Below are 22979 nucleotides of genomic sequence, written 5' to 3'. Positions count from 1 at the left end.
TCTCTCCTATATTTGGCTTCCTCTCCCTCCCTCTCTATCTTACCCCCCCCCCCCTCTCTCTCTCCCCCTCTATCAGTCTCTCTCTCTCCTTTCATTGATCTTAGTTCTCTATCTCCTATGTGTCATCCTATTCCCTCATGCACAAATACATCAAATCATCAATTAAAGAAAAAATAATCTACGTTTTAAAATTTGATAAAATATAGAATCATTTATAATTTCTTGATTAACAATAAAAGCTCAGAGTTTATGGATTTATACGATCATATGAAATTACTAAAATATACACATGATATATTGCTTTGCAATAATTACAGTCGTATGATATAGTCCCTGATTTTTGTTCAAGCTATTCAAATCTTTTATGGCAGCTTTGTTAAGCATGGAATCTTGCTTTTTCATTTTTTTTGCACCACTAACATTACATATAGATTAAATTTGGCACAAACATGGATGCGTTGGGATCAGTGTAAGAAATAAATGCTTCAATTCATGAAAATTGTGTTTCACCCATATTTTGGCCCATAGCCTCAATGCCACCCACAACAACACAAAATAAAGAATACAAATTATATCAGTCTCTTGATTCAACAATCAAAATATAAAACATACAAATCGTGTAGTACAAAATAAGAATTAGAGCAACATTCTAGATTCTCCTAAAGGCAATGATTTGATAATAGTTGAAATCAGAGTTGTTATTTTGTAGCCCACATGTTTCCCCTTGTAGCTTTATGGTGCTTAAAGATGATACAAAAGCCAATACACAAAAGCAAGAGAATATTGTATAAGGGTATAAAACAATCATTACAACAACAAGAACAAATTTGGTTTGAGTCAAATAAGTTCAGGCCTGAAGCTACAGTTGATATATTGTAAGATGAAAGCATTCTTTAAGATTTGGTTTAATGATTTCTAACATTAATATGGCACTCAACACAAAAAGTTACAATGTATCTCAGCGCTTGATGGCTGCGAATGTATCATTATCATGTGTTTACCTATTATATAACACAAGTATGAAAGGATGTCACGGGAATGTATATAAAAATGAAATTACGCAGGTACATGTTGGGGGGGGGGTGAATGAACTGAAGGACGTAGATGTATTTAAATCATTTTCTTGAATTCATCATTAAAGTACTCAATGTTGAACTATATACACATAATTGTGGTGCATTAATACTAATATGCATGGAATTGAATTCACAACATTAAAAAAAATTGTTACGTTTAATTTCTAACACAGTAGTGTTGAGCAGTGAATTCATATCTTGGCAAGATTACAATTTTTAATCAGGTGCAACACTTCTTTTTTTAATAAAGTGAATGAAATTTTGTAAAATATTGAGTTTTCTCCCAAGATCTTGGAGATTCAAAATGCAAATACATGTATGGGATTCCTAATGTACTATTTATATTTCATGATTTATCAGCACATGTTTTATCATAATTCTGTCCATTCAATAAATGTCACAGCAGTAAAAAATTTGGTAACGGGCAGCTCTTTGGATTCATTTTTTTCCAGAAGCAGTTTACAGCCATTAATCACCCAGATTAATACATTATAAATAAACTGCAGATATGGATAATAATACTTGAATCGATAACCTGCTCCGGGCCCCATTGCATATAAATTACCATAATGGCAGCGCTGATCAACAGCCAATCAAAATCAAGGATTCCATCCAATGGAAATGATGATCAACAGCCAATCGAAATCAAGGATTCCATGAAAGTTACCATTTGATGGCAAAGGTACCATAATGGTAACTCTGCCATCCAATGGTACTTGCAAGGAATCCTTGATTCTGATTGGCTGTTGAGCATTGTTACCACAGTAGTACCCTTAGATGGCAAATTTACCATAATGGTAACTTTTCTGCAATGGGACGCTGGAACGCAGCAGCTCTCATTCATCTCAGCAGAAACTGCTTCTGTTCAAAGCATTGACTTCTGGAATTGTTCCTTGAGCTCCATCTTGGCCACTGAGGAGAGATGAACCTCATCAGGACCATCGGCAATTCGCAGAGACCGAGCCCCAGTATAGTACCTTGCTAGAGGGAAATCATCGCACACACCGCCACCGCCGTGAACCTGGATGGCCCTGTCTATAACCTGGCATGCCATTCGAGGTACAACGATCTTGATCATGGCAATCTGAAATGACAAATGCAGAATTGAGTGGATATTTATTTCAACTGATGTGATGTCCTTAAATTTTTTTGTTTATACAGTATTATGATATCTAACCTAAAACCATTCTAATCAACCCTACCCTAATATCTCTAACATTACAATGATACTGAATTACACTGACCATTGACAGAGATTTCTTTGGAGGAGCGAACGCGCCAACCCTCTCCTACAATCTGCTGTACAAAATTTGGAAATCGAAGGAGGGCCATCCCCACCCCCAATGCTGCCAATGACACTAACCTCTTTTCTTGCTTTCTTGGATCCATATTTGTCATGCATATTAGCTGCCTTCAAGACCAGCAGTCTAGCCATGTCTATCTCAATACGACTTTCTGCAATCTGGTGCTGAACCACTTGCTGAAAACACAAAAACAAGGTCATGATGTATACATGAAATTTAGTGGTGATAACTGAAAGGATAAATTGATATAATGATGAATAATTGTCATGTATTTTCCTGACATATATGAACACCTATTTAAGAAATCAACTCTTATTCCACTAACATTTCCCTTTACAACAAAATAATTCAGATGATCAATCGCATAATAACCATCCCTTTATTCTCAACCCAAAAGGCAGGAATGTCCTAATGCTATGTGTACAGCACTTCACATAAAAATGGAAATGGCATTGGCTCATATGTGTGAATGGCTTCTTGAACTCTACCCACACACAAGACTCCCACTTCATGTCTTGTCTCCAAAATGCCTCACTTAGCTAATATTTCAGTTTATTTCTCATTTATTCTACCATAGTATCTCACTATTCTAATGACTTTCCACCAAAATTCTATCCCTTTTTGTCTCTCTAACACATCGGAGGCCCCCTTCTTACAAATGTTCACATGTACATCTCTGATCAATCTCAACAATGGAAACCTGCAATGGCATAATTCTTTTAAAAGAAATGTACACATTATCACTACTTAGAAAGCACGTTGAATTGATATAGACAATAGGGCCACTTGCTAATCATTATTAACATTTACTAGTGCAATCAGAACTATTTGTAACTTTGTAATTCCAACTATGCTCTGACAGTGAAATGACAGCTAAACGTTGCTCGTTTACAGGAAATCTTTAACAGTTTCATTTCCTCCCAAAATAATGTTACCCTCTTCTCTGCTCTCTTGCACGTGAGCTCTGACATCAGAATAGGTGAATTAATTCACATGTAAACTTTGCTCTATTACAGGAAACTTTATTTCATTTCTTAACCATTTTGCGGCAATATCTCACCATTCTGTTGAGTTTCCTCCCAAATGCCACCCTCTCCTCTGCTCTCTTGCACATGAGCTCTAGCGACCTCTCAGCCATACCTAGTAATCTCATGCAATGGTGTATTCTCCCTGGTCCTAATCTACCCTGAGCAATCTCAAATCCTCTTCCTTCACCTACATATGCATTCAGAAAAGAAATAGAGATCAGACATAAATTATGTAGGTGAAGCTGCCATACATTGACATTGATCTCATGGGTCCACAGAAACCTGTTGACTCTTACAGTTAAAAACATATTTTGTATGATACATAAATATTCAGAAAAGAATTGCCCACAGAAACCTGTTGACTCTTACAGTTAAAAAACATATTTTGCATGATACATAAATATTTAGAAAAGAATTGCGAGATAAAAAAATGAATAAGATGTAAAAATTGACAGTTCCCATAAAATGATCAACCTTTTTGTACGTCCGACCCCCATTTTTCTCAAGTCTTACTTCACTTTATAAACTGACCAAGACATGGTCCTTTGAGAACATCACAGACTGTCAAAAAAACAAGAAATCAGAGACAGAAAATTTCATGAAGGTCCCACATATAGGGGGTCGGACTATATATTTTATGGAATCGGCCAAATGAGAGATTAAAAAGATGGGAGATAATAAAGTAAGAGAAGAATCTGCAAAATATTAATTTTATTTGTCCACAGAAATATGTTTGACTTGAGAAAAATTTGAATAAGAAGAGGTTAAGAACACATTCTGCATGATACAAATTTAATCAGGAAAAAAAGAGATAAAAATAAATTACATTTGTGAATCTCCCAACATTTAACTTTTCAGTCCACAAAAAAATTCACTTGAGAGAAAATCAATTTAGTAGAGGTAAGCAACACGGTTTGCATGATCTGGTATGAATAATTGCTTTATATTTCATTTCAGGTGATTTTTATTCTCATTACTGTAGGAGGCTTGAACTTGACTTATGCAGACTTAACTACATTCTCACTTTCAAGTGCTACATCTCACCATATCAACACATGTCATGCTGGGCCATACATTACAAGATATTCTTTACCAAAAGAAAAAAAAATCTTCTCTGTGTTATACATTGACATACAAGCACAACAGGTTGGTGAAGAAAAAGAACGAGACAAATTCATTTTCTTACCTAAAATGATATTGGAGGCAGGCACTCTAACATTGTCAAATCTCACTTCAAAATGTCCATGGGGAGCATCTGAAAGCCAAAGAGAGATACTAATGCTACAATTAAAGCCAGTCATTCAAGAAGTACAAGGAAGTTACTTTTGAAACACTGAGAAACATCTTTCCTCCTTATTCTAGTAGACAGCCCCATAGGCCACGTACACGACCCGGAAAAGTTGCTAAGTACAAGGTTTTTTTGCTGTTAAGTTGTGTTCTAGATAGGTTTTGAAATAAATTTAGCTTGGTTGCCACCTTGGCAACCTTGGGCATTTTTAAAAATTAGCTTAATTAGCCTAATCCTCTAATTATCATATATGCAATATGCAGTATGTTGTTAATCTTATCCAGAAAGTCAGGCAACATATATGATATACCTTTTATATGTTTTTTTTATGACAAGGAATTTGATTATGATATCAGATATTTGTTTAGTATAAACAATGTTAATCTAATTAGCATAATTGACTAATTATCACAAGTAATTGACTAATTATCACACGTAATCTGTGTATTAGTTTACTCGGGTAGCCTACAACATTTTTGAAAATCAACTTATGGGAGTTTTCCATGACAAGGAATCCACTTATGACACTGTTGTATTTTCTTTTCTAGGAATGTATAAGATGTACATGTAATTAGCATAAAAACCACAATGAGATAATTAGCATATTGGTCATGAATTGTACATGTATCTTCAGATTTTGTATCCAAAAAGTGTGAAAAAATGGTGACAGAACATAGTGAGTGTAGTCCACAATATGTGAAAATAAGTTATTATAGATATTTCATTATTCAAATGAACCTGATTAGCATATTTTCAAATATCAATTATCATCCTAAAGTTAAGCAAGTCTTTAAAAATAACCCTGTGATATCAAACTGTTCTACATGTACATCCTGCTGAGACGTTCACCTCATGGAACAAGTACAATGATGTAAGTACATCACATTCTTCTCATTTGCATATCTAATTAACATAATTAAATCAATGTTATGGGATGGCTTTTCAAGATATAATTTGGTTATTAATGGTTGAATTCAACATCTGGGTAATAAGGGTTCTTCCACATTGACATGTGTCATAAACAGGCGCGCCGAAACACTTTCAGTTTTGGGGGGCAAAATCCCGAAGGGGGCACAATATTTTTGACAACGTGAGATACCGAAGCGATCGAGGGGGAGAGGCTATGGGACCCCCCCCCACGGTAAGGATTTTGTGTAAAATGGAGTATAAAAGTTGCGTTTCTAAGTGCATTCAAAAATAAATTTCTTGAGAATTAAACAGTCTTGGAGTTCTTTTTGCTCCTTCTGTTTCCCGGCCGGCCGGCCCTCCTGACCCAGCCTGGTGTTTCTTCGTGACCAGGGTCGCAGTTCCAGCAAATTACGAGCCTTATTGCAAACGAAATTGTTTCAAACCAGTGTAATATAGGCCTTTTAAAGACTTTAAGATGACAAACATGACCGTACGCAGCCGGGGCCGCCGATCGAGAGGGCAAAATTCAAAAAATTCACCAAAAGTGTGCACGAAATCCTTCAATTTCATTCTAGAAAATGCAAAAGCTCCCCCATCACAAATCCCCTCGCTCATACGTTTCTTCGAAAATTTAGGTCTTGCAGCCCCACCCACTCCCGGGTTGTTTTTTTTTTATTTTTGCAAACGTCCATGAATAACAAAAGCTGGGATGAACCAGAGAACATAGCTGCCATCTCGATCTGACTAGTAACAGGTAATGGGAATAAGTTTTGGAATCTAAAATACATAAGTGCTATATATGAGCTGAAATAGTATCAGACAAAACGCCTTCCAATCATGCCAATGAAAAGGAATAGAGGAAATACGGGGCTGTGAAAATATCTTAAGATTTTTTTTTATAGTAGAGCACTACTGTAACGCTTATTTTTTCTTTTATATTATTTACATTTTTATTTATATCTCGGATAATATCTTCTGGTCAAGAAGACACTTTCACAGATGATTTTATTTTGTTCATGTCCAAACATTATCGCTAAGTTGCTTTCGAGTGGGATTCACCATTTTTACAAATTATAAATTATAATCCTCTACACATGATTATTCTGAGTGTAATTTTCTGATAACATGTCTATATTGAGTTGAAATGACCTTGGTATTTTCTTTAGGGCACTGAATTGTTATTATTATTTGTTTGGCGTCACCTGTGCCTGGGAGGCGAAAAGCGAACTTAATCATCCACAGGTCTCTCCTCCCGATATAACTGATTGGAGGGGGGGGGTGCAGGTGGACCTCGACATCGGGGTTTCCCCCCTACTCTTATACGAATAGTGCAGTGGGTTCTTAACGTGCAAAGGTGGTGACTCTCCTCTACACGGGGCCTCCATTTAACGTCCTATCCGAGGGACGGAGTGTTTTCCATTGTAACATAGCCTGCATCTATGAAACATGGGAGAGACGTTTACACACAACGCACTGACTTCAGTCATCCGCCCAGCATGCCCAGGGTGGACTCGAACCTACGATCTTTGGTTCGACTTCGACGGGCAGACGCGTTCCAACACCGCTTTCTTGTTATCACTGTATTAACTAAATTTAAATTTAGTTGAAAATGAAATAATTGAAACAAGTTTCTCGAGATGTTATGGTTTCTGGGCTTGATAGCTATGACATAGATTCCATATCTTGCTCGAGTAACTAGTGTTCACGCGCGTTAGTTATATCGGGTCCGGTCTGAGCGTTTCTGGGCGACCGCGCGTTTGTTAGACGACACAGCCAGCATTATAGAATTATAAACCTAATCATTGGTGGACCACTATCAATTTGCCATTCACTTTTAGTCTGAAATGGATTCATTAAAAGGTTAAACGTTATCACACTGTAATAAGATGGAAAAGGGGCTTATCAAAGCTATGTTTCACAGAGGAACTGTTCGTCAAAAGACGTGAGGCTTACTATGATAATGTATTTGCCCCGTCAGGGGCAAAAATTTTTCATTTTTGACAATGGAAATGACAATTTTCATGCAGAAAAGTGCCTTCATTTACTTTTGTCCTTAATTTATCATTTTTCATCTTTCAGGGAGGCCCCCCCGCTTCCGGCGCCCTTGGTCATAAACCAATCAAAGTGGACATATATAGAGTTAGATATATAATAGTTAACATAATAATCACAGTTACAAAAAGGGCATTGTGATTGATAATGGCATGGGCACTGAATTATCCTTTGTTCATTAGGAACATCTATTGTTGCGTCCCCCAAATACAAAAGATAATCCTCTGCTCTGCCGCCCATGGACAATATGGCCATTTTATTTGGGTGCATGGAGCCTAAAACTAAAATGAAATGTATTGCCAGATGACGTGAAGGTTTAAAAACATAATGTACAAGCATCTAACAAACATTACCTTTATACAGTTGGAAAAAACACGATCCTTTGTCTCAAATTAAGTTTAACTAAAACTATTACTGAAGGGGATTAATACCCCGCCATACTGTTAAGTGTATCTCACAGTGAACCATCTCCTCCTGAAATGGTGATCGTCAACCTACAGCAGCTGCTATACCACGTTGTATGGCCTGTAGGTGGTTATGTTTCTGTTCTGGCAGCATCCATGAAGAGGAGACTTGACAGGTACAGTGACTCCCAAAAAGTGCTTGTGTTTGACAAATATGAAGAGCTCTCCCCAAAGGACCAGGAAGAATTTAGCATGGTGGTACAGGATCCACGGATTACATCCTCACTCATCAGACAGATCCGCCTTGCTGAGAAATGGTCATGAGGAATAAGAACAAGAGACAACTCTCTCTCCTCTCATTGTTTGACTATGGAGATCAAACAACCACTAATAGTCAGAATAATTACCTCTATGAACATGAGGAAGTTGATGTCACTGTAATGCTCTTCAGTGATGACACTGACACTTTTGTATTACTAATGTTTAGGGTGTACAAGACAGGCATTACCTCAGCAGTGCAGATAGAGAACTGGCAAAGGGGTTGTTTTGTCAGTAACATGCTACTTGTGGTCTTCACACAGCTGAAGTTGAAAAGAATCAATCACATCTGAAGGCAATAATTGACACTCTAGCCTTTTGCAGCAAAAAAAAAAAAATTGCCTTTTGCAGACATGTACAAGTCGCATATTACAAATATATCAGCTAAAAACAGGAAATTTCCTTGGAATGCTTGTTCTTCGATGTAGTGGCAGGTCAGGTATAAGTAATAAACTGAGCAGGAAGGATCACGGTCCTGCTCGGTTACCTCCAGCAACTCAAAATGAGCCACTCAAACTTCTTGGTGACTGATGCATTGAAAAGATTTGTCATGAGACCCAGAAGGCAGAGTACCATGGAGTAATTGTTGACAAGACTGCCAATATCAGCCAGAAGGTACAGGTATCTGTTAGCATGACATTCTGTAATGATGGTGCATGACGGGAAGATTTTTCATAGGGTTTTATGATACACAATCTCAAACCAGAGAGCCACTTTATCAGTTATTAACTGACACTCTCGCATCCCTTTATTAGCTTCAAGCTACTGAACCTTGACATAGAAGGGCATGATGGCACCACCAGTGACATGAGTGGGAAGACACTTGGCCTTGCACCAAGAATGAAAAAAAGTTGCCCCAATGCCATGCTCAACTTGGTGCTACAGCAGAGTATTTCAAGCAACCCTGAACTATGAAACTGCCTTGGTTATATACAGTCACTCTACAAGTTCATTGAAGGAAGTTGCAAGCATCATGAAACATTGGAAAAGATTAAGAGGGAACCAGGTCAGAGAGCTTAACAACTGAAAGGCCAGAGCATAATCAGATGGTCATGCCGATATTCTGCTATAAAAGCAACTGTGGATAACATCACCTTCACCGAATCTGATCAAGCTCTTCTTGAAATCGAGGATGTCCCGAATCTCAAAGTTACTGTTGATGCACATGGACTTTGTTAACAGGATTTCATGTTTTGGGTCTGACAATCCTGAAGTTGGCCAGGTAGATTCATTCAGCAGATATCTACAGCGAGCCAATATGGATGTAGTCCATGCAAAGGTGACTGTACATTCTGTATCTAGGAATTTTCAAACACTGCGAATGAAGGGACTTCATTATGCTCTGGCAAAAAACCAGGAAGAAGTTTGAAGAATTAATACTTTGAAAGATACAAACTACCAGATTGGGGGTCCAGTATTACCAATCTTGGCTGCAGCATCCACAGAACTGCCAAACTTGTGTCAAAAAGTGTTTTGTTTGTCTGATTTTAGTCTCTTTTCAAATCATAAAATTGTTAGCCTGGAATACCCCTTTATTAACTTTGTCATCATATGATTTTGCACAATTTCTAACCCTAACTAGGCCGAGGCCCCCCCCCCCCCTCACTGAATCATGCAATATTTTTACCGCGCTGCTCACTGACTTTTTCACTTTCAAGTCTTGCGCAACTTTTGAGACTAATTTTGCGACACCCGGGTACGTGGTTCCGAAATTACACAACACTATGTAAGTGCATGTCAGACCAAAAATTGCTCAAAAACGTGGTATTGTGTACAAAGTCAATACAAATTATGTTTTCAAAGAAAATTCATGATTATTTATAGTTTTGCTGGTCTAAATGTATTTATTTTTATGCTTTTTATGATCTCAGAAGAGTCCCAAACAAATTTCATTGAAAAAAAAGAAAAACAAAAGGTAAAAAAAACCCAGAGAAATACATAAAAAATTGCAAAAAACAATATAATAAAATTAAACAAGTGGAATGCCTCTGGCCGTCTCACCTGCATCACGCAGTTCAATATAGCAGCAGTGCTGACTTTGAATACTACTCTAACTTGCACAAGATGTTCAGTGATACATGGTTACTCTTATGTCCACTTTTTATGAACTAGACCAATAAACTTACAGAGATATGATGGTTATTCAACAAAAAAACCCAACATGGCCAAAGTTCATTGACCTTACATGACCTTTGACCTTGATCATGTGACCTGAAACTCGAACAGGATGTTCAGTGATACTTCATTACTCTTATGTACAAGTTTCATGAATCAGATCCATAAACTTTCAAAGTTATGATGGTAATTCAACAGATACACCCAATTCGGCCAAAGTTCATTGACCTTTGACCTTGGTCATGTGACCTGAAACGTGCACAGGATGTTCAGTGATACTTGATTACTCTAATATCCAAGTTTAACGAACTAGACCAATAAACTTTCAAAGTTATGATGGTAATTCAACAGATACCCCCGATTCGGCAAAAGTTCATTGACCCTAAATGACCTTTGACCTTAATCATGAGACCTGAAACTTGCACAAAATTTTCAGTGATGCTTGATTACTATTGTGTCCAAGTTTCATGAATCAGATCCATAAACTTTCAAAGTTATGACGGGAATTCAACAGATATCCCCAATTCGGCCAAAGTTCATTGACCCTAAATGACCTTTGAACTTGGTCATGTGACGTGAATGTTCAGTGATACTTGATTAACCTTATGTCCAAGTTTCATGAACTAGGTCCATATATTTTCTAAGTTATGATGACATTTCAAAAACTTAACCTCAGGTTAAGATTTCGATGTTGAATCCTCCAACATGGTCTAAGTTCATTGACCCTAAATGACCTTTGACCTTGGTCATGTGACATGAAACTCTAATAGGATGTTCAGTAATACTTGATTAACCTTATGGCCAAGTTTTATTAACTAGGTCTATATACTTTCTAAGTTATGACGTCATTTCAAAAACTTAACCTCAGGTTAAGATTTGATGTTGACGCCGCCGCCACCGGAAAAGCCTATAGTCTCACTTTGCTTCGCAGGTGAGACAAAAATGATTTGATATCGCAATTTTTTCATGTAAACTTGCTAAGAACACCACAAAGAGTTTCTATGAAAAAAATTAGAACATTTGGAGCTTTATTTAGGGAGTTAGAGGAAAAAGTATTTTGCATACTAATTACGCATACTTCATAGCGATTCGCATGAAATAAATTACTATACAATTATATCCCAGGCAACATGCGTGCCAATTTTCAGCATGATCGCACGGTCGACAGCCGAGATCTCAGGGCCATATGAACTCCCAAAATACCCTGGCCTAGATAGGGTTAAGCCTCCCCAAAGTCTTTTCATTATGCCACATTCCTAAAGTATTATACACTAAACAACAATTCATAGGAGAGCACCAGGAAGAACAATACGTAGAAAAAATATACAAATTGGTCATAATTGCTATATTCTTACCTACGTTCCCAAATACCGATAGAGGCCTCACTTTGATAAACCCTGGAGCATCAGTTGGAACGATGATCATACTATGTTGCTTATGCCTGTGGTATAGTCAATTAAATGAAATGAACATAAAGTAATTGCCATGTATACTGTGCACGCAAACAAATATTGAAAGAAAGACAACATATAGGTAAATATAAATCAATATACTCTTTGACAAAGTAATGACAGAAAGTATATTATGGAGCTGAGAAACGATTTTATCAACATATGTAGACTGAGAACTTTCCTTGATTTTGATTGGCTGAGCACCACTGGTGTCTGAATTTGAATTCAGCAACTGGTGGATAAAACAGAATTTGTCAGATATACCAAATAAAACATCTTGCAAATTATTCCTGTGGTCTACACCCATAGGATAAACCAAGGGATGCATACATCTTCATTTACAGAAGACTTGATAATAGCTAGATACCAGAATAGTTTCAAAAGAGAACACATAGGTACGCATGAATCAATGCACTTACGTAGGAGAATCTTTATTTCCAGTTCGACCCATAACTATGGCAACACCTAACCTTGGGTCACCAGCACCTATGGAAAATACATCCAGAAACACTATGTTAATTCAAACATAAATTCCAGTATTATGATATGATATTCCATTCTTGACTTCAGAGGCATTTCGGTGATTTTTTTCAAAGAAGTATTTATTTTACAAAGCAAGTGATAACCAACATGTTAATTAACATATTCTTACATTCATATCTACAACCATGAGGAATTTAAGTGAAAATGAGTATACATACTATATTTACTCTGATGATGGTCCTTAAATGATCCTTAACTTACTTAACCCATTGACTACTGAATTCTCTCATTCCCATACACTTTGTGCAGGGACCACAGACCCAGTTTCAGTAGGCAGGGGGTTAAACGTAAAGGCACAAGACACTATTACAATTATTACAACAAAAGGTTTCACAAATTCCACTACACCCCAGTTGTCCTATGGGATGAACCTACCGCTGCTCCACCACTTCTTTCCATTGATGACATACTCATCTCCTTCTCTGGTGAAGGTGCATTCCATGTTAGTAGCATCACTAGAGGCAACGTCGGGTTCTAGAAGGAAATATAACACATGGTGGAAACATGAACGAGGGAAAAGCTGCAAAATATAATATCACATCATACCTTGGGTTGTTAATCATTAAGATATCGAAGAAATGTAGGCTGTGCACATCAAAGGGAAGTGTTGTATTTCTTCAGGGTTTAATTAATAGTCTCACCCTTGAATAAGAGGCATTTCAGTCTTTTTTCTGCCATTCTTAATCACTTTCAATTTTTAAGTTTCTGTGATTTTGTACTCTCAGCTTACAATTACATGGAACTATTGTGATTTTTCATGATTGTTTTTCAATAAAAAAGAAAATTATAAAACAAGTTCATTATGAAGATACACTACTTACCAGTCATACAGTAGCATGATCTGATACGACCCTCTAGTAAAGGACGTAACCACCTCTCCTTCTGCTCAGGAGTGCCATACAGGTGCAGGACCTCCATGTTACCGGTATCTGAAGACATTACAATTAAGGGCCAGCCATGATAACAATTACAAAATGATTTCTAACCTTATCCAACAAAATGATTCCGAAACAGTTGTTTTTATGAATTATAATGATACTTGTGGGAAGTGAGACATTTACAGCTTTAGCAAGATGAGCATGGCATTATGCCAGTAGCAGGTCAACCTTCAGTGCTTCAGTGAACTCCATACTTTGATCAACCCATTTTTTCTTTGTTCTTCAAAACTCTCTCTGAATTTCTTCTTCATTCATTCAAGTTGTTCTATCAAAAATTTCGAATTTGTTTTTGAATTGTACCAATGACTCCTCATAAATTAACTTTGGCCCACTTATTGTGCCTTTTGAGCCCGGCAACGGTGATATGTGGAACATGGCATATGAAGGCATACCTGGGGCAGCACAGTTGAACGGTTCTGGTCCTATGGGAGATCTTCCCATCTGCTCGGCCATGTATGCATACTCCAACTGGGTTAAACCAGATTCGGATGGTAGAAAAAGGTTCCATAACCCTGCTGATTTAGCCTTGGCCTGTAGTAGTGTCAATGAAATAAGGAACAGTGTTGAATTATAAAACATAGTTATTCGGGAGCTTCAATCTACCACAATACCCAAAGGTACTTGTAAGTGAGCTCAGTGACAATCCTAATCCATTCATGCACCCACATCATTCTTAGGGTTTCCATGATAACAATCAGTCAAAATAACATCTGGTATGCATTTCATGAAACTTATGATAAAAAATTGCAATAACAGTATAAAGCAGTTGCGGATCTAGGGGGGGGGGGGCAGTCAGCCTGTGCCTCCCCCCCCCTTTGAAAGTGAGGACCCTTTTTTTCTTCTTTATTCAGCGGACAAAATGACCTTCAATTTGAGGTGAAAACCCTTTTTTTGCATGTCGAATTTCTCATGGACAAAATGACCTTCATTTTTAGATGAAAACATTTTTTATTGCTTGTCAAAATTTTCATCGGAAAAATGTGCTCCCTCCTTTGATTTGCTGATAGTAAATTTGTTACAGAAATTGTGCATTTGTTATAACAAGTATTTATGAAACAGGACCTCATCCTGTAAGTAGTACATGGCCGTGCTCTACGGAGCTCTCAAGCATATGTGTACATACAATGATCAAGCACTACATGAACTAGTCAAGGAGGGCCATTTGGAAAAAGATCTTTTGCAATCATTTTTTAATCCCACATTCCTTCTTTTTTGATCAAGTATTTTGTTTAAAATATCATTCATTTTTCTTTTTTCTTCTTTTACACTTACTCTGAAATGACATGTAGTCAATATGATGTGAGTTGAAAGAGAATAAATATTTGTTTGTATTAGAGCTTCAACTTGACCTCTGACCCTAAACAAGTTCAAAACCTCTAGAATATCACCCCTCAAACAAAGTTCACCAGACAACAAACTTTGAAAACACAAACCGCTAAGTGATAGATAGCAGGGCTTATTGTTATCAATCGTATTGATGATTATAAGCAATCAATCAAACATAACAATTACAAAGCCAATCAATTAACTTCAAGTTATGGGGCCCCAAACATCAAATTCCTCATCTACTTTCACTTTGAAGAGCATATAGAGAGACTCACCTTAAGTTCCTCCATTATGGGTGGGATCGTCCATGGGTCCTTGGCTGTTTTTATGTGATGTTCAAATATCTGGATAATATATGAAACAAAGATGAACTAAATCAGAAAAATTCTTCCCAAATACTAATAGTAACCACACCATGAATGCCAGCCTGATGAATTTTGTTACAGCATGCCATCTTGTGACCATAACAGTTCACACTAAGCAGCCTTGGGTGATCCCTAGCAGTAAAATATCAATTATTTCCTTTATAATTACCACAATTTTGACAAGTATAGTTTTAGTTGTGGAATGATAGGTTTGAAGATTTATTTACTGTTCATTTGATATACTAGTATTTTATATAAAGTTGCCCTGTTTTTCCCCCTTAATTGTTTTGTCATGTTCTCCATTCAGATAATTTTTTTTCATGTATTATGTTCTTAAAAATTTAGTTCAAATCAAGTTCTTAAATATATATTAATGCTTTTATCGTTGGAAAAAAATGTACTTTCATTCATTCATGACTATACTGACATACTAGTTGTTTTCCAGCATTTATGAATATTTGAATTAATGGTGATTAAAATAGCTTGCAATGGAGTCTTTGAAAAATGCCATCCAAGGATACTCCAGGCAAGAACAGACAGTGCAACATTGTAGAAGTGCCTAGAATATGAAGTTCCACAACCAACAGTGACATTCATAAGAAAATGAGATACAGGGGAAACCCTATAATTAATACATCAAATGAGACGTATTCATTTATTATATTATATAGAATAGGATATGTTTCACCAACAAAAGACTTCACTTCATAAAACACCCCTTGATTTATACATAAAATCAATATTCATCATTGGCATGTCTGTGTGTTCTGGTTCAATTTTTATCTCCAACAATTTAAAACAATGTTTCATTGCATTCACGGATTACATAAATGTTATGATTGATTTTTAAAATTGATTCTTATTTGGTAAACACTACCCTTACCGGTTCTGCAGGGATGATCTCCTTCTTGACGAAGTCGGTGACCTTTTGCAGTAGGTCCCTCCCTCTATCAGACAATGGCTGCATGGCAAGAGCTGGGGAGATGTCTTCAATTAAAGAACTTGTCAATGGTCTCTTGGCATTTGATGTCGATCTGAAAATGAATTCATGAATACAATTTGGATTAACTCAACTGAAGAAGGGGGGGGGATAGACTACAATTTTACGTAGGGTATATCTGACACCCTCCCTTCCACTCACTATTCCCCTTCATATATCAGTTCTAAAATGTTTAATCAAAAAAGTATCAAATTGATTATCTTTGCTTTAAAAAAAATATTCACTGCCATATTGACTGACAACATATAATGGAGAGGGAATGTGTCAAAACGCAATTTTAAAGCCAGATCTAGGCCGGTAAAAATACTGTAACATTAATATTTCAAAGCTAAAAACAGAGAAAAGGTACAAAAATTAATAATAGTCAAGAAGATGGTGAAGTATAAACTGATATAATAATTTGACAACAGCAATCATAACATTTTTGCTTCAAGAATCAGTGACTGACACCTCAGATGATAGCATGTACTGTATGTAAGTGAAATGTGTCAATGAACTATGAAACTTGTTCCAAAAATAACAGATAGAATTAGAGAAACTTGAAATCTTAAGTATATGCAAAAAAAAAATAATAAAAATGGCAGAACAGACAATTAAAATAATAAAACATGTGGAGCTGATTGAAGTGGATTAAAAACTAGGTGTGCAGGTGGCGTGAGAGATGTACCGTATGCATTGAAACAACACTTTTTATTATTATGGTAGAAAATATTGATCAGGTGGTCAGTAGGCAAATAAGAGAGTCAGTGACATCATACATGTAATATGCCATACTTTTTATCATGATCATTTATTTCCTTTCATTCATTCAAATCGCATTTCATTTATTTCAAATTACATTGATTTGATACCAAAGATTCCAATAAAATAAGCATATTTAAGCAAAGTTCAATGAGAAGTCAAACCATTTGTACCTTAACTGGAGAAAATACTTGAATATCTTAAATTTAAAATAATATGCAGACGATTAAGTGTGGCATCAGTTCCATTATTTCCATACTGTCCATACACATGTAACACACATGTTTTGTAAAACTATGTTTACCTTAAATATGCCTGAATTTTCTTATTTTCTGTCTTACATTTGATGCAATTTTACATGTCAACACTTTGAATATAATTCTAATGACACTAATTTGTATCGTAAATATTTGTTATAATGTATGAAAATAATTTGTATCAATATTTGTCATTTCTGTTGGAAATAAATCTGAATCTGAATCAACACCCTATTTCATTAATTTGGCTGTTTTCAACAGTAAAATATCATTTAATTCCCATGGTTCGAATGTCATTAAAAAAAACCACTCTATTATTCATAATTATTAATGACACTGAAGACAGAAAAAACTCATTAAATAAAACAGAACAAAAATAGGTTCTCAGGCAGAGAGCTAGGGAGAGACAGGTGCTAATGAGCGGGGAAAGGAAGAGAAAGGGAGGTTAAGGAAAAAACCTCAAATCCAAGTCAGTGTGAAAACAATTGGTCTGTTGGAAATGAAAATAAAGCTTAACCTGGATTCAGCAAATACACATCTATATATACATATAGGAACAAAGAACAGATTGTGCAAATGTCATGGGAAAATAACATGCACTGTACATGAAGCTATATTTTTTGTATGAAATGTATAGGTAAACACATAGACAAAGCTTTTTCCAAAACTTATCAAACTTTGACAAAACATTGTTGTTAAACATAGAAAACAAACCAACCCTTTAGCTATATGCAGACTAGCATCAGAAAGAAGCTTTGCTGCAGCTCCTCTAGTCTCAGCCGTTTCAGAGCTTGCATTACCAAGTTTTGACCTAGCATACACACCCTGGTAATACAACACAGAGAGAAAACAAAACCTGGTCAATACAAAGAAATGTGAACTAACCCTTTGGCGATCTGAAGACTGGCATCACTTAAAAGTCTTGCAACATAACCTAATGTTTCGGCTGACTCGGAACTGGCGTTACCTAGCTTGGATCTAGCATAGACTCCCTAGTAATTAATGCAGATGAAATAGAAAGATCAAAGCAATGTAAACAATGCCTAGATATCAAGGGGCAAAGTCCATTGGGGAAACTGAATGTGTTCACACACTACCAAGGTCTTGGTTGCATGAGACCTTACACTCCCGATACAAAAATTGGTGTATTCAATGGGAATAGTGCCTTGCAAACAATAACCACTTTTTTTCATAAATTGGAACCAAATAAAGAAACTAAACTTTTTCATGATATTGACAAGATCTATTGACCTGGAACGAAAGGCAAACATTCTATCGATTGTATACATGTACTGAACAGAGTAAAGATCATCATGTCAGATGCGTTCATACTACACAAGCAAATCAAAGCAAGGTCTTTCAAGGGACCTCAGGTCAAGGCCCTGTAACATAAAGATATAAAATCAATATCAACGATTAAATAAAACTATTTGTACATTGTTTACCGCACACGCACAGTTGTTATCAATTGCACAATAATTGATTGCATCCATGAAGATAGTGAGCAAAGATCACCTAGTATGTGTGTGAAAGTTCATGATAAATGCACACAATTGTTAAAAAAGTTGGATGTTTGTCAATTTGGTAATAAAGCTGATGTGTGAGTGAAGGTCATGATCAAGTGTGAATAGATCCGACAAGGAGATATCAAATGCAGATCAAGTTTAAACCATGGAAGTTCACCTAGTTGTAATTTTTATTTAAATACCAAACTCAAGATCTCATGCACTTGTTTTTTTGTTGTTGTCCAATTGTTGAATTATTTTGGAATGAAGTGTACAAATGGTTAGTCAATTTAAACATTCTTACTTTGCCTTTTTCATTTTGGATATTTGTTTTGGAGTTGAAATAATTTTTTTTAGAAAAAGTAGTGCGAGCAATCGCAGTAAAACAAGAGAAACTTTCAGTTCACTTTGATAAATGGAATTCATTAAACAAGTTTCAAGATGTTCTTGCTGAATTGTAACACATATTTTTTTTACTTATGTATATGATTTATTATATTGCTGCTATTATTTATGTATATTGTTATTTGATTTTGAAGCAATAAAATCTATAATAATAATTTAAAAAATGTTTAACCATGGAGCTATTGTAGCTCCATGGTTTAACGAAACATGACATCAGAACCACATGGTATACCATCTGTCTATCTATGTTACTTTATTGAAAATGCATCTGGAACAGTAATAACAGAAAAAGGATTTTGTCTTTGGTGCCCCCTCCCCCCCCCCATTGAGGTTAAATATCTTTTTCATAGACATTAAATAACACTATTCTTAAATCTTACTTGTGTTTGCTTTAATAAGGTCCACAAGTTACATGGACCACTGAAAGCCAATTGCAGTTTACTAATTTTTAACATATATGTACATCATATCATGATAAAGGTTGTCAAATACCAGTAAACCATTTCGTAGTGTGAAAATTATCTTAGCTAACACCTACAATGATATCCGCAGGTTTGGTATTACTTCTGGAATGTCTTGAATGGTTCTTATTCCACCATCATGCTGCACATACAATAATTACAATAAGATAGGAATAACAAGTGGAATGCCTCTGGCCGTCTCACCTGCATCACGCGGTTCAATATAGCAGCAGTGCTGACTTTGAATACTACTCTAACTCGCACAAGATGTTCAGTGATACATGGTTACTCTTATGTCCACTTTTTATGAACTAGACCAATAAACTTACAGAGATATGATGGTTATTCAACAAAAACCCAACATGGCCAAAGTTCATTGACCTTACATGACCTTTGACCTTGATCATGTGACCTGAAACTCGCACAGGATGTTCAGTGATACTTGATTACTCTTATGTACAAGTTTCATGAATCAGATCCATAAACTTTCAAAGTTATGATGGTAATTCAACAGATACACCCAATTCGGCCAAAGTTCATTGACCTTTGACCTTGGTCATGTGACCTGAAACGCAAACAGGATGTTCAGAGATACTTGATTACTCTAATGTCCAAGTTTCATGAATCAGATCCATAAACTTTCAAAGTTATGATGGTAATTCAACAGATACCCCCGATTCGGCCAAAGTACATTGACCCTAAATGACCTTTGACCTTAATCATGAGACCTGAAACTTGCACAAAATGTTCAGTGATGCTTGATTACTATTATGTCCCAGTTTCATGAATCAGATCCATAAACTTTCAAAGTTATGATGGGAATTCAACAGATATCCCCAATTCGGCCAAAGTTCATTGACCCTAAATGACCTTTGACCTTGGTCATGTGACGTGAAACTCGTGCAGGATGTTCAGTGATACTTGATTAACCTTATGTCCAAGTTTCATGAACTAGGTCCATATATTTTCTAAGTTATGATGACATTTCAAAAACTTAACCTCAGGTTAAGATTTCGATTTTGATCCCTCCAACATGGTCTAAGTTCATTGACCCTAAATGACCTTTGACCTTGGTCATGTGACATGAAACTCTAATAGGATGTTCAGTAATACTTGATTAACCTTATGGCCAAGAACCTTATGGCCAAGTTTTATTAACTAGATCCATATACTTTCTAAGTTATGACGTCATTTCAAAAACTTAACCTCAGGTTAAGATTTGATGTTGACGCCGCCGCCGTCGGAAAAGCGGCGCCTATAGTCTCACTCTGCTTCGCAGGTGAGACAAAAAATGATACAGAAAAGCATGTAAAATGAAGTGAACTACATGGGGATCAGGCAGACTTTCATTCAATAAAATATATTGTATGTTACAGCTGCTCTTAAAGCCAGGGTAAATATGCTGCATTATTTTCAGATGCTTTGGGGCTTTCAATTAAGTAATTACTGGACAACACATAAGCATGGATTAGTCGCCATTACTTTGCTTCCTATAGTTACACAATAACAAATTCAACTCACTTCACAAATAGATGCTGCCCTGAAGTAAGCCAAAGCCAAATAGAACTGCCAGTCCTGGATAGGGTAAGGTACACCTAAACGGGTGCAGTAGACCTTCATGTAATCTTCCTTGCTTGGTATTCCTGGTACAGAACTCACAGGAGCATTGCTGCCTCCAGCTGGCAAGAAAAATCACATGAAGACATCGGGTGGGACATGTATTTTCCATTAGGTAGTAAATTGGGGTTTAAATCCCGACTTGAGAGGAATAGTCGACACTTCTATGGAAATGCTAAATTCTACATAGATCTTAGTATTATCAAGTTTTATTTCATCTTCCAAATAGAGCTACATTGACTTCCAATCTATTCAATCTCATGCATTCCTTTATCAAGAAAGTTACTCACATTGTGCTGCACTCAACCCAAGAGAGATTCATGGGGGCAGCTGGCACAATTAATTTAATGAATGCATTGGAAGCGGCAGTTTAATCTTAAGATGGGGTTATGGCAAAAGTGCACCTCAGAATAGATTATATAGATGGCACAATATTAATGCCTATCATCATAATAACTATTATATTTATCATGATTATCCCTATTATCACTATTATCTCTTTTAATCAATATTGTATTATTTTTATCCTCTTCAAATTTCATTACAATCTAAAAAAAAAATTTTTACACAAACTAATTGGCAAGGCGTCAATCTCCACTTTGCCAATAGCCACCCAGGTATTCTGTGGGTATCCGAAATTATGTGAAAACCAATTATAGTACACTTAGCAATTTGAACTTAAAAGATCTTAATAAAATTTTCTGCACAGAAAATGCATGCATTGATCGTGGGAAAGCAAGAAACTGATGCCTACATGTAGAGAAAAATTGTAAAGTGATTAAATAAAATCACATTGATATGTATATTACTCAAAATTGAAACATCGTCATCATTCAAAACATCAAAGGTATCGTTTGTAGGGAGCTCTATACGTACCTAAAGGGTTGCCCATCGCGTTGTCCATGTTTTCAGGCCAATAGTAGGCAGCACAATTATATGCCAGATCAGTCAGAGGATCACCCAAGGTTGAAAGCTCCCAGTCAAGTACTGCAATTACCACAGGCTACAAAAAACAGTAACATGGAAAATAGAGGCCTTGTTCACACATGGTAAAATACCTAACCAGCAACCCCAAAACCAACAATAACTCGCCCAAAATCAATTTTGAGATGCTTATTTAGTTGGAAAAAGAACATCCTATTAGCTTTGAAATAATATCAAATTTGTCAAAATTGATAAACAATAATCCACTCAATTACTTGATTGAATGACAAAAAAATAAGGCAAAAGGAATGTTTGAAGTTCAGGGTTTACTCACATAACCTATATTGTCACACTCTTTTACTTTTCTAATGTAAACTTGAAATGGCAAATGAAAATAACCACGACTACTAAGGGCGGAGTCATATTGCAAATTTTTATTTTACAATTCGATTGCCCTTATACCAGTCGGAATCTGGTATTCCGGTATATGGATGCCTGAAATTTTAACAAGATGAAAAAACTTGAACCAAATTGAAATCTTAGACACTTGGTCATCAAAAGATAAAGATTTCAACCTTCAACAAAATATACTCATTAGTCACCTTTGTAGGATGAAAGATCATATTCTCAAGCCTGTAATCTCCATGAACAATGGTAGTCCTCTCTGTATTCCTTGGGATATTGTTGGGCAGCCACTGGAAGAGCTCTGTAGCAGATGGGACTTCTGGCAAAGAGGCTATCTTCATTGCCCCTTGGAACTGCTTTGTCCATGTGTTGATCTGAAGGAAGAAAGAGATACAGCCAAACCAACCAATGCAACAAATCCTCACTATAAACTGCACTTTGTAGAGACAGTGATTTTCCATTTCAAAAAGTGTTCTTTTCCGTTTCTGAAAATCTGTATTCCGTTTAAGCTTGATCTAAAAATAGAAATTCTGTTTTGTCACTGAAA

The 22979-nt window shown here is 36.1% G+C and overlaps 1 protein-coding gene across 2 annotated transcripts in view; it reads right to left on the bottom strand.

Annotated features, from left to right (window-relative positions):
• Positions 1-600: 600 nt before the first annotated feature.
• LOC121425108 (acyl-CoA dehydrogenase family member 11-like) overlaps positions 601-22979 on the bottom strand; it is a 33572-nt gene continuing 11193 nt past the window's right edge. Inside the window, exons 5-19 of one of the 2 annotated variants that reach the window (XM_041621097.1) lie at positions 22630-22806; positions 21980-22106; positions 21008-21165; positions 17834-17940; positions 16001-16151; positions 15028-15096; positions 13819-13957; positions 13310-13417; positions 12864-12962; positions 12365-12431; positions 11850-11935; positions 4595-4663; positions 3441-3595; positions 2440-2556; positions 601-2160 (exon numbers count right to left, since the gene is read on the bottom strand). In XM_041621097.1, the coding sequence (XP_041477031.1) occupies positions 1942-2160; positions 2440-2556; positions 3441-3595; positions 4595-4663; positions 11850-11935; positions 12365-12431; positions 12864-12962; positions 13310-13417; positions 13819-13957; positions 15028-15096; positions 16001-16151; positions 17834-17940; positions 21008-21165; positions 21980-22106; positions 22630-22806 (1848 nt within the window). In that variant the 3' untranslated portion in view covers positions 601-1941. Of the gene's footprint in view, positions 2161-2439; positions 2557-3440; positions 3596-4594; positions 4664-11849; positions 11936-12364; positions 12432-12863; positions 12963-13309; positions 13418-13818; positions 13958-15027; positions 15097-16000; positions 16152-17833; positions 17941-18000; positions 18108-21007; positions 21166-21979; positions 22107-22629; positions 22807-22979 lie in introns of both variants that reach the window. The other variant, XM_041621090.1, reaches the window with a different exon arrangement.

The sequence above is a fragment of the Lytechinus variegatus genome, chromosome 1 (assembly GCF_018143015.1).
Source record: "Lytechinus variegatus isolate NC3 chromosome 1, Lvar_3.0, whole genome shotgun sequence".
NCBI lineage: Eukaryota > Metazoa > Echinodermata > Echinoidea > Temnopleuroida > Toxopneustidae > Lytechinus > Lytechinus variegatus.
The sequence above is the reverse complement of the archived record's forward strand: the minus strand, read 5'-3'. Positions and strand labels throughout refer to the sequence as shown.